The sequence below is a fragment of the Lactuca serriola genome, chromosome 4 (assembly GCF_051521515.1).
Source record: "Lactuca serriola cultivar US96UC23 chromosome 4, Lser_US96UC23_V15, whole genome shotgun sequence".
NCBI lineage: Eukaryota > Viridiplantae > Streptophyta > Magnoliopsida > Asterales > Asteraceae > Lactuca > Lactuca serriola.
The window spans coordinates 155,135,866-155,149,603 of record NC_136411.1 but is presented as its reverse complement, the minus strand read 5'-3'; the positions used below and the strand labels follow the sequence as shown (position 1 = coordinate 155,149,603).

At 34.9% G+C, this 13,738-nt stretch overlaps 1 protein-coding gene across 1 annotated transcript; it reads right to left on the bottom strand.

Moving 5' to 3' along the window:
• Nucleotides 1-414: 414 nt before the first annotated feature.
• On the bottom strand, nt 415-4,342 carry PSY1R (Leucine-rich receptor-like protein kinase family protein). The gene has a single exon (XM_079040276.1). It carries the CDS (start codon nt 3,901-3,903, stop codon nt 730-732), a length of 3,174 nt encoding a protein of 1,057 aa, XP_078896402.1. The 5' UTR covers nt 3,904-4,342; the 3' UTR covers nt 415-729.
• Between the last annotated feature and the right edge of the window lie 9,396 nt (nt 4,343-13,738).

The window sequence follows — 13,738 nt, the reverse complement described above, 5'->3', positions numbered from 1 at the left end:
TTTATCTCTTTTTTGACCCAAATGGAGCGCTTCCATTTGAGTTTTTTGGGCATTTGATCGGAGGAAGATTTGAGGTTTTGACAGTGACCGGAAACGGTGGACATGGCCGACATGAAGGACTCTAGCTATCGGAAGGTTGAAAGATAACAAACATCTTGTGTGTCTATGTATGTATTTATGTGTGTGTTCATGTGGAAAATAAATTATTGTTACTTACTTATATTATGTAAAGCACTCTCATCAGCTGATTTAATAAGTGCTGGAATAAATAATAATGTACCAAAACTTATGATGAAATTTGGGATATTTTCTTTCTTTTCTTATTGTTACAAACTTAGTTGCGTAAATTTGAAGCAATCTTTACTTGATATAGTATGAAATTGAACATAATAGTGTAACTGTAACACCCTATAGTCATCCAAAAGTATACATATATAATCAAACATTACATGTGATTATACAAAAAAGTATCTAAACATAACCAGAGTTAAAGCCTATGGCTATGAATATGATGCTAGTATCATACATATACAATTAGCTCTGATAGCAAGTGTCAGAACAAAGTTGACACTGCTAAAAAAGTTGAAAATTGTATGAGGTTGAGATGTTTCTCTTTATACATAAATGCATTGCCATGAGGTAAAAAGGTAAAAAAAAAAAAAAAGGAAAAAAAAGCAAGACAACTAATTACAGTGACATTGACAACACAATGAAAAACTCCAAATTTCTTCAAGGCTTTGGTATCTGATTATTGAACTCAACATTATGAAGCCAATCAACAACTTCCTTAATACTTGGCCTTTTCAAAGGGTTGACATTCACACACATGCATGCAACATCAAGAACCTGCAACATCTCTTCTTCAAACCCTTTACCTTTCAAAAGGGTATCAAACACTTCATCTTGTTTCCCTTCTCTTCTCAACTGATTCACCCAAACCACCAATTCTCTTGAAGCTTTTGGCCGGAAAATCTCCATGGGTCTTTTTCCGGTGAGTAGCTCAAGCATCACAACCCCAAAACTATATATGTCCCCTCTTAAAGTGGCTATCCAAGACTGGCTATATTCAGGTGGAATATACCCCAGGGTACCCACCAATTCGGTTGTGACATGTGTATTGTAGGGATGAATTAGTCTAGATAATCCGAAATCTGCAACATATGCTTCGAATTGTTCATCTAAAAGAATGTTGCTTGACTTTATGTCACGATGCACAATATGTGGTTCACATACTTGATGCATGTACGAAAGTCCACAGCTTGCACCTTGCAAGATTTTCAATCTTGTTGGCCAATCGAGTCTTGAAGCTCCATCTGTCTTTTCATGTAGCCAGAAATCTAAGCTTCCGTTTTCCATGTAGGAATATATTAACAGCTGGCATCCATCGTGTACACAGTAACCTTGTAAGGATACGAGGTTCTTGTGTTGAGCTGTTGATAATGCTTCCACTTCTGCTTTGAATTCTCTAGCGATTAAACCCATGTCTCCTGAGAGTTTCTTGACTGCTAGTTTTGTTCCATTTGGTAAAGTTGCTTTGTAGACTAAACCGAATCCACCACACCCGATTATGTTAGCTTGACTGAAGTTATCAGTTGCTTTTAAGATGTCTGAAATTGTTAGGTTCTTGGTGTCTGGAGTCATGTTGTTTGGGAACAAAATGACTCCACTTGTGTCTTTAGGGACTTCAACTGCTGACGTGGAATTGAAGGAGGTCATGTCCATGTGGAAAACCTCCGGGTCACCTCTTGGGAGGATCCGTCTTTTGGATAGTATGAATAATGCGAGACAAGTTAAAGTGATGCCAACTCCGAAACAGATTCCTAAAATTAGTCCGACTATCATTTTCTTGTTGGGGCCTTTTCTGCGTGAAGAATCTGTTGTGTTTGATCGATTTTGGTTCCCACAAAGGGTGTCGATGGGAGGACCGCATAACCCTGGATTGTTTACGTAGCTTGGGCTCATAAAGGTCCCGAATTGGCCTCCGGTAGGGATAGGACCTTGAAGACTGTTGTTTGCGACATTGAAAGAAGATAGAAAGTTGAGGTTTTTAAGTGAAGAAGGGATCTCACCAGATAGGAGATTGTAAGAGAGGTCGAGCTTTTCCAAGTTTGTTAGATTTGAGATTGAACTTGGAATGGTGCCTGAGAAATTGTTTCGACTGAGGTCAAGGGTGTGAATTGACTGGAGGTGACCGACCTGAACTGGGATGTCGCCGATGAGGTGGTTGCTTGCTAGGTATAAGGCCGGCGGGAGGGTGGCGAGCTGGTTGTATTGTAAATAGGAAGCGTTTTGGGGTTGGACGAATACAGGGAGTTCTAAGTAACTACTGTTTACATGGTCGAGCACTTGTTGTGAGCCAAGTGCTGGGAGTCTAGTAAGCTCAATAGGGAAGGTTCCAGAAAGAGAATTATTAGATAAATCGAGATAAAAAAGATTTGGTAGGGTTTCCAGCCAGCCGGGGATTGTTCCATTGATGTTATTTTGAGAGAGGTCGATTACCTGGAGCTTCTGTAACGAACTCAGCCATGTCGGAATTTGACCAAACAATTTGCAACCACCTAGCCCCATAATCTTAAGTTTTAAAAACCCGGACATTTCTCCGTTGGGTAGGGTTTCGTTGAAGAAGTTCTTGGAGAGAATCAGAGTGGTGAGCTTCTGGTGCTGTCTCAGAATATTGAATGCGTTGGAGATGTTCTTCAGGGTGTTGTTTGGAAGCGAGAGGAAGGATAACGATGGTAATTGGAGAACATCATCCAACAGTTCTCCTTCCAGCCTATTGTTGGCCAGTCGAATTGCGGTAAGTGATTTGCAGGTGAAAAGGGTTTTTGGTAGAACCCCGTTGAATTGATTTTCACCGAGGTCAATTATGGTGAGTTGACTAAAATTGGAGAAATCAAAATCCGAAAGGATGCCAACTAAGAAGTTGACCCTCAAATTTAGCAGTTTGAGCTTTGTGCAATTCATCAATGATGGAGGGAGAGTGCCATTGAGACGATTAATGTGAAGTTCCAATCTTTCCAGGAATGAAAGCTTTCCGATATTGCGAGGGATGTCGCCGGATAACGAATTACCAAACAAGGTAAGACTCTTGAGGTTGGTGAGATTGGTAATGCCTTCATCAATCTCTCCCGTAAGAGAATTTCCGGGTAAGGATAAGACTTGCAGCGATCCAGCGCCGTTGATATCTATCGGAATCTGTCCTGTGAGATTGTTAAAACCCATACTCAAAAACTGGAGGTTAGAACAGGCACCAAACCCTGACGGGATAATTCCGGTGAAGTCGTTCAAAGCGAAATCGAGAATCACTAATCCCGGTGAGTTGTCGCATATAGAAGGAGGAATGACGCCAGTGAAGCTATTGTTGCTGACATTGAGAGCAATCAAGCTTGGAGTTGATTGGAAAAACGCAGCTTGAATCGTGCCATTGAAACGATTACCGGAGAAATTCAACGATTGGATTGTAGGCGGCAAGATGTCCGGTAACTGTCCAGAAAGCCTATTGTAGCTCACGTCAATGGTGTGGAGGTTGTTCATAGAGGAGAAAAATCCATCGGGGAGGGGACCAGATAGGAAATTACACGACAGGTTTAGGAGAGAGAGAGTGTTGATAGTTTGAAGAGAAGAAGAAATTACACCACGAAGACCTCTATCAGGTAACGACAGCTCCACCACCCGATCCCCTGTATCATCGCAATCAATCCCATCCCACGAACAACAATCGACGGCGGCAGTCCAATTGAGGGTGGGAAAGTTGGCGGCGAATGACAGTAGCGAATCACGATCAGAGCTGGAACAAGCGGCATCTGTAAGTAGTATCGGAAACATAAGTATAATCAACAATCGAAGAAAACCCAGATGGAAGAAGAAGAAGAAAAGGGGTTTTGGTTTTGGTTTCGGCAGCATGATTGCTGCAGAGAAGAAGAAGAAGAAGAAGAAGAAGAAGAAATGGGAGGAGGGATTAGGAAGAATAGGAGAGATTGTTGAAGATGAGTGAATGATGATGATGATGATGATCCATTGATGAAGGAGGAGACAAGTGGATGTTGACGAGGAGCAATATTAAAAAAGGGGAAAGAAGGCATCAAGGGTGTGAGTGAGTTTAATCGTTTGGTTTATGATCGTGATCATGGAAGCGTTTACTTTATTTGAATAATGAATTGTTGGGAATGGGGGCGGCTGTTTGGTGGTGGTGGTGGAGGTGGCGATGGTGATAATGATGATGGTGTTGGTGGTGGGTTTTTCTGTTTGGATGTGTAATTTGTTATTGGGTTATCAAATCAACCCATTATGCTCACAATCACAATTCACAATTCACAATTCACAATTCACAAACGTTTGTTTGTTTTTAAGTGCTGGTGGGGTGGGGAAGACTTGAAATAAATAATTGGAAAATGGAAAATGGAAAATGGAAAATGATAAATATAAATGAAAATAAAGAAAGCATTATTACCCAATCAGGACTCGTATAGAAAGAATGACCTAAAAAAATCCAAGTGGAGATAAAAAGATACTCTCTTTATATGTTTTTTAATTTTCTTTTCAAATCGATACTTATTCCTCCATTGACAATTACAAAAAAATAAAGGTATGGTGATAATGCATCATATAAAAACTTTTGGCTTCACAATTTTATAGAGATTTGGGTTAGAGGTAGAAGCCACTTGATTAGTTTTCTCAACTTTCTTTTATTAGAAATTTAGAATATTTTGATATTTGGTCATTATAAGAAAGAATTAATTATATTACATGAAAGGCATTTAAAAAAAAAAAAAACTTTTGTTAAATGAAAATAGCGACTTCATTTAGCATGCTTTTCGCTATAAGTAAAATAAAAACAAGTTTTTTTGGTAAGAGAAATAGTACTTGCAAATTTGCAAATAACTTTTGCTTAAATAGATAGTGTTTTTGTGATAAATATTAAAAGTATGGTTATTTTGATATACTAAACTTCCAAATGCGGATTAAGATTTTTGTTAGACTTTAATGAACGGAGGAGGCTTCTCCTGTGTATGTGCAGTGTATTGGGACATGCACATGATCCTTTAAATGGTGTCGATGTATTTTTAGGATAATTTACCTTAAATATTTATAATAAATACGGTTGACTGAGGCTATATAGGCACATAAAAAATTAAAAATAAAATAAAAAATAACTGTTGCTTCCTGCATCCATCAGGCTTTGCAAGTTATACGAAATTCAGAAAGTCAAATGTTGTTTTGATGCCCCTGTGTTACGCAACTCTAAATAAATAAATAAAAGACACTGGCTGTTGTTGTTGTCATCATGGTACCTGAAATTTGTCTCTGACTTTTATTTTTACAAATTATATAACTTTTATATTACAATTCTACCCACGAAATTAGACCAGAATTTCAAAAAGACAAAACAGGGAGGACCCCCTCTAGAACAGGACACCTTTAAGTTTGACGACTACAGAAATCCGTCAACTAAAAGTATTAAGTCATGAGTACTAATTACATATTTCCATTTTCCACCTTGTATTTATACTTATATTCTTTAAATTTACAATGTTCTTGATTAAATATTTATGTCGAGTTTATTCTATTACAAAGTTTTCTTATAATCAAATATCTGTAGCAGTTTTGAGTGTTTGACTATGGATAACATGATAACCTATATGTTGATCAAGTGACTTTTCCAAATGACCAATCAACATATAAATTAAAACAATCATATGACTATAATATGTATAAACACTCGTTCTAGACCTTTCAACCAAGTTGAATAGAACCCTATACCTCGATGTAAAATGGGTTATTATATCTACAAGTCAAACCTATGAAATAACAAAATTCCAACCCCTCCGGTATTAAAAAAGTATCAATAGAAAAAGCTAAATTATGGACTTGGGTATTGTTTAATGGACAAGTGCTATGGTTATATCTTATGTGATGTATTATTGGGGAATATGGTAAATTAACAATGAATAGCTTATGTGCATATACATAAAGATCATACACACTAGCCAAATATGAAAAAGAAAACAAATATACACAATAGTCAGAATATGTGTATACCTATAGATCATCAGAGTTGACCATGTTGTGCTCAACAAACAGTTTTGGTGAACGAAGGTAGGAAATCTAAAATATGAGGGGTTTGGTGAGACTTGTTTATTAGTGACAACAACTATCATTTCCCAATGATAAACATTTAAGACTTTATACTAGTTGGTCAAGATGAAGGTTTGTGTGTATCTTAACATCACAACTAATTAAAATTGGTAATGTGATAAAAAACAATTTAGGGGTGGATATATATATATATATATATATATATATATATATATATATATATATATATATATATATATATATATATATATATATATAAAAGATGGTTCAAATGAAGACAGTAAATAAAGTAAGGACGTGAAGACACTACTTTTATGTTATTATTCTGCTAAGAATTTTACATATATGTTCTATTGTTGTAATTATAATGTGAATATTTGGCGTATGATTATTCATATATTTATTTATAATAAGTTATAATGTTAATATTAAAATATGATTATTCATATATTCATTACCGAATAAAGACATAAGACAGTATATAGAAGATTTATTGCAGAATAATAACATAAATGTAGTGTCTTGACGTCCTCACCTTATTTACTGTCTTCATTTGAACTTATTCATATGTATATATATATATATATATATATATATATATATATATATATATATATACACACACACACACACACACACACACACCTAAGCTTAGGAATATGTACATAAGCTTATATATAGAACCCTCAAAACTATATAGTTTTGATCAATTATATCCAAACTAATCATCATATTTCGCTTACTATTCTTCTTTAATCATGTGGCTTGCCAAACCGATCAAATTTATATTCTTTTTCTTCATTGTGTCTAAAAACTTAAAGCATTAAAAGTAATGGTCATTAAATCAACCCTATTAAATTTTCAATAAAAACTAATAGAATAAAATATAAAAGAATAACATGCAATAACTCAATCAAGGTTTTCACAAATCATTGGAATAAAAAGATATATAATTGATTTTTTTCATCCTTAATTTTGATGAGTTTTAGCTATAAGAACATCCTATGTGCTCATACAAACCCTAAAGCTTGGATCTAAGTTTCTCTATTGTACATGCAAGTTATCCAAGACTATAAACCCTAATTCTAGCATACAAGTAATCATATTAACATAAGAATGGGTTTAAGATATTACCTTGATTGTTATGTAGCAATAACAATCACAAATCCTTCTTGTATTGACTTTAGAAAGCTTAGAGTCACAAATGTCACTCCTCTAATGGTTCACAAACACCAAGAACAAGAGGATGAAGAAGAGAAGAGAAGGAGGCTCTCAAAAACGTGTGGAAACCCTAACTAATTAGTTCACTACGTTTTTGGAGCATAAGGGCTCTATATATAGTGAGGCTATTAGGGTTATCTAACAAGGAAACCCTAATTTGGATGCTTAAGCCCTAAGCAACCCATGGACTCCTTTCCTTAAAGGCCTTGGACGATTTCTAATAGGTTTCCCCATAGAATTCGTCCAACCTTATAATATAAGGCAATCCATAGCCCAATTGCAATTATCCTATAATTACAATTCCAGTCCCTTAAATTTAATTAATCTCTTTTAATCACAAAACTAATTACCAATTAATTCTTGACTAATATTAATTAAACAATACGATTTCTCCTTTAATATATTATTCTCATAATATATTAATAAATCATATTTAATCCTTTCTCTCCATAATTCATCCTATCAAGTTGCTTTGGTGAAGGCAACCCAAAAGGACCATGCACCATCAGGTCAAGTATATACCAAAATAGTTATGGACTTAGACACTAATCCAACAGTCTCCCACTTGGATAAGTCTAATAACTATTCTGCGTATGACTTCAGATTCTGATCTGCAATCGTAGCTTTCCAAAGCCGCTGTCAACTCTGATCCTATCAGATACGCGTGTCCTTTAGATAAGGGATCATATATTCCTCCATTCTAGATATCGTATGAGACATGATTTCTAATCATTCTCTCTGTACTATTTCTCGACTTCCGATTTATGACGACTGACTAATTGAACAAATCAAATTAGCCCTAGCCCGGCCGAGCATTTACGTTTGTCATCACTAAATCATCGAGGGGCCCAAAGATATCGCTTTTATCCTACTTTGGATAAAAGGAACAGATAAACTTTGATTCAATGCTCGCTTGCACTCACTCACCGAATCACACACAACAATATGTTTTATGACACCAAGTTACTGGTGCGTTTACATATTATCAATGTGCAACCGATTTGCAAGATTCAACTCACACATCTCGGTTTTAAGAATATAAGATGTTATCGTTTCACCAATCACTCGTGATACAATTCATAGAGTGATCCAAGTGAGCGTGGGTTTAATCCAATGCTCAAATCATATTTATAAGCACTCATGAACGTTGCAAAAAACATTTGCTTATGTCTAATACTCTTTAGACAATCCATACACCAATTCACGTAAGTCTTTATTCATACCTACTTCCAACATATGAACGACTGTGGCCCGTTCGAATAATTTGACTGTTCTAAACCAATTAAATTATTCAGGAAGTCAAAACATGCAAAGTGAAACACAAGAATAATACTAATCCCATATGGCCTCAAACCTTTGAGCATAAATAAAACACCTTTTATTTATCACCATACCGATTACTCATTATTTGTTGTTTCGGGTAATCAACTTTTTACTTGAATTATTACAACACTTGTCCCATGCTCTTAGCATGCACACATTGTTTACCTATGGTTCTTACTTTGTGAAATAGATCAAATGAACACATTTCCAATCATACTCATTTCACAACTCCCAATCCCTTTCACAAGTGAAAGAATATCAAAATTTTGCCACTTATGGAATATGCTAGATTCTAACATTTTATGCAATGATCCTTTCGTAATGTCACTGCACTAAAGTCACAATGACTATTGCCAATGAAATTACAAATTCCTCTATCGGAGATTGTTACAAGACAATTCCTTAGATGTGATGTCTCTCACTCAAAGTACATTCCTTTGAACATCCTTTTGCATAAAAGTTTCTAATCTAGACATGGATTTTCAATATTCAATTCCCAATATGGACACATTTCCATATTTTTCCATATGACAACTCATTCTTAATAGAATCTTTTCTATTCATAATAATGTCGATATGGTCCATCCAATATCATGCTTCCAACTACTCACAAGCGACCAATCCTCGGCGAACTTTGGATTGTCCTTTGATAGTTGTTTGATTATCTTAGTCAAAACCGATTCTTGTCCTTTTTCCCTCTAAATGCGCTAGACATTTGGAAAATTTTAGAATGGTCAAATATTATAGCATTTGCAATCAATCCTATACCCGAAGCGTATGGGACACGATGCATAATGTCTTACATAAAGATTTGATACTTTATCAATCTTCTGCCATAATATTTTATGTGCTACGTTCTCAAAATTCGAACTATGAAGAGGAATGTCGTAATCATAATCGAAATTTGAGAACACACTATGTTTCCTTGACTAAATTTATTAACATTTCACAACCTAAACCTTTAAATTTGAAATGAAGCATAATATTCTCTCCCTTAATTATAGCAAAACAACTTTTTAACCCTTACAACTTTGCAAAGTATAACTCTTGTTTTCTATAATTAATATTGCTAACTTGCAATACTTTCCATAATAATCATACAATCATAACATTTATGCTCCCACTATCATGATGATTATTATAAACATAACACTTATGCTCCCACTGGCTTTGACATGTATTCAGAAACCAGCTTAACTTCCAGAAAAACAATACTTATTGAATTTCTTAAGTTCATGTTTCTAATACCTAATGCTTTGATAATACTTTATCTAAGATTACACACCTTTCCCTTAGATAGATCATATGTGTGTCTAATCAATTCAGACTAATTGCCAACCTTACAATTCAAATTATGGAAAGGGATACCGTAACCATAATCGAATTCGAGAATCCAATTTTCACAGTCACTATCCTTTTAAAATCTCTCTTAGTGAAAGCATTTCCTCGTAGTCATTTTCATGAAGGAGGGAATCTTATGACACTTAGATTTTAATGGTGTATGTGTTCCTATCCATGTGAATTTGTCAAAACCAAAGTTTACGACAAATTCAAACTCATATGGACCGAACTTTCTTAATCTTGACTTCTTGCCTTATGGTAGCACAGCTGCCCACCATGTCTTCCAAGTAGTTAAGCAGCTCAACTTTTCCCATCAATGTACTTTCCATTGATCAAGGTACCTGCCTTTTATGCGTTCAAATGAGAACTCATAGAACTCACATGCATAATTAACTCAATTGGAATGGCACAGAAACAAAATAGTGTCAAACCGATAGGTTGTAAACCTCAACTCGTGTGCTAGTGATGATCGATAAGGTTTATTTTGATTTGTTCTTGAAACCTTTCAAGACCATTAAGACTCCCACTGACTCCTTGACATATAAGATTCTCTTGTCAATAAACATTTCTTGACAAACAAATATTCAAGAGTTAGTGTAGTTTTTATCAAAACACTTCCTAAATTGGTCCTAGTTGGTCTTTGTCTTATCCTAGACATCACAACTTTCCACATTTGATGAATGTCATAAACCTTCTTAATACTTATCACTCAATTTCACATAACTCTAAGACTTGTTTTTGGAACGAAGTATGATTGACTTCTTGATTTAACCATTTTTTCAATTCTTGATTCCTCTTCTTAGACATACAATCGTACTAAGACTCATTTAGAGGATCAATTGAGATATGGTTCTTAATCATTAAGACCTATCATAAAGCATAAAAGGTACTCTCCCTTCTTCTTAGAATGGATAAACTTTTATCTTTCTGCCTACTTGATTCTTCTTATTCGTTCTGGTATTGATTTAAACTTTTTCAATCAATTCAGAATTACACTTAATCTTATAAGTATAATCATATTTACTAAACCTTTAGTAAATCATGACGAATATCTTGTTACTCTTATGGTGGACTTGATCAACACGCAACTTTGTGTACTCGATCTCCTAGTCCTTCACTTGACACTTTGTCAATGAATTAGTCTAATTTCCAAATATGAAATTTCTCATTCATCGTGCAACCAAGTTGCATGATTCCAAGTTTCTGTCCAATTGAAACTTGGGCGATGAGAAAATCTCCCTATTTGGTAAATTCTCGACATTTCCACAAACAACATAATTATGAATCAAATCCATTATTGCTAATATTAGAAACATTCAAACATCAATTTTTCATATACGCCATTGCAAGGATAAATAAATAATATAAAATCAAAATTTATTTTATTGCGGAAAAATTTGTCCTTACAATGCAGTTCATTGAAAAACTATGCTAATACATCTTTCTTAGCAATCTAATTCTAACTCTAAGTAGCAGCTCGAGAATCTAATCTTCAAGTAATGCGATCGAAATCCATTCCTTCACGGTTAGATTCTGCTCACTTCTTCCCTTAAGCTTCCTCTCTTTTCTTTGATCCTACAAAACATCAATTGTAATCTTATCACATTATGTATTAAGAATCTAGAATAGGAGCTTAAAAGAGTTAGTCAATGGATTTTACCTAAAGCAGAGCCATACGTTTTGACTCTCCCATCTCTTAGGTAAATAGGGCAACTTCGTCTCCAATGCGCCTTCTCTTAGCAATAAAAGCAAATTGACTCTTTTGGAACAGCACATGGGACTACTTCAGATATTGCCTTTCTCTTATGATTAAACTCTTCGATCATGGCATGTATTTCGTTTCCATTGCCTATATCCATTGAGGTCTGGAAGGTGGATTCACCAATCAACTTTGCTTTTCCATTGCGCCAAACCATTGCTGATTCAGCAGCAATAAGCATATAAGTGAGATCTATAAGGGTCACGTCATGGTTCATCATATAGTACTCTCTTACGAACTCACTATACGAGTTAGGAAGTGACTGAAGAACCCAGTCAACAGCCATCTCCTCATAGACAACGGATCCCAACATTCTTATCCTATCAATGTGCGACTTCATCCCTAGGACGTGTGCACACACCGACTTTCCTTCTTTATGTTTACTTGCCAAAAGGGCTTGAGTGAGCTTGAACTTTTCAAGCCTTCGATCTTGTGGGTTAGGGAGAATAATTGGAGGAAGAGAAGCATGATCTCTTGTTCCTCGATCGAATCATGGAATATCATCTTCATGCGGAATGCTTGTTCCACGGGATTTGGGAAGACCATAGTTGTCATACTTTGACATCTACAAAACGGGAGAAAACGAATTCAAGTTAGTTGATTGATTGAGTCCTTAGTAAATCACCCAAATGAGATACTAAGGCTAGGACCCAACACAATACGCTACAACCTAGAAAAGGGATGCCGTAATCTAGTTGCAGAATATTTGAAGGTACGTGAATGACGATTCACTAATTTCCACCATGAAAAACGAAAAAGAAATTTAAGCTTTAAATTTATGTAAACTCCTAGATTCTTTGAGATTCATTGAACATTTCAATGGCATGTTTAAATCTCGATAGGCCCCTCTAGTTTGTGACTGGGATGCCGAGGATCACAAAGCGGGTGTGAATAACCATACAAACTTACATGGTGCCCTTACATGTTATAGTCACCTATTCGATGTGCCGGTAAACCACAAACGCTCCACCGAACTATGACAAACATTGAGTCACCCTTGGCTACCATTGCTTAGAACCATTTAGTGTGCCGGTTAACCACACATGCTCCACTAACGTCTTCGCAAGGGCACAAAGTGTAATTTCATGGAATTGCATCAATTCACTTTTGCCTAAGTAACTAAGATTGGGAATTTGTAAAACATTTAGTTACTTTTGTACTTCATTATACTTATAATGGAAGGTTTTGTCCTATCCTACCCGTTCGGATAACGACCCTCCACTAGTCAAGAGTGCGGTGGGTAAGAGTGGATACCCATTCAATCGCCATTTTATAGGCAATTTCCTTAAACACCCCTTATAGACCAGCTTCGTGAATGAGGCCTACTAACGGCTAGACTGACTTTTACTCATACATATATATAACGTTAGACTTTTAATGTTATATATAGTATAGGGTGTATTTTACACTTTTAAAATACTAGGAGGTCAAATTTAACAATTATACTTTTAATTCAATTAAATTGTAAACCTAAACTTTTATGGATTTATTAAACCTCTTTTAATTATACACCTTAACTAATTAATAAAACCATAAGGGTGTGATTTGAACTTTTCAAAACAACACTAGGGTTTTAGAATTTAACATTCCTAAATTAAACCTTTTAATCAACTTTTAAATTCCAAAACTTGAGGGCAAGTTTTGAAACATTTCAAAACATTTAGGTTTAGAATTTAAATATACATCAAAATTAAACTTTTAATCAAAATTTAAATTCCAAAACTTGAGGGCAAGTTTTGAAACCTTTTCAAAACATTAGGGTTTCAACTATTTAAATTTCAAAACTAAACGTTTGAGTTTAAATTTAAACTATAAAACCTAAAGGGGAAAAATTGAAACTTTTCATAACACAAGGATCAAATAACAAATAATATAAATTAAACAATTAATTTTTCATTATCTATATTTGACCTAATTTTCAATTACTTGCAAAATAAGTTACCCAATTAATACAAATAATCCAATCTTTATCATATAAGGAAGTTATTATCTAATTAA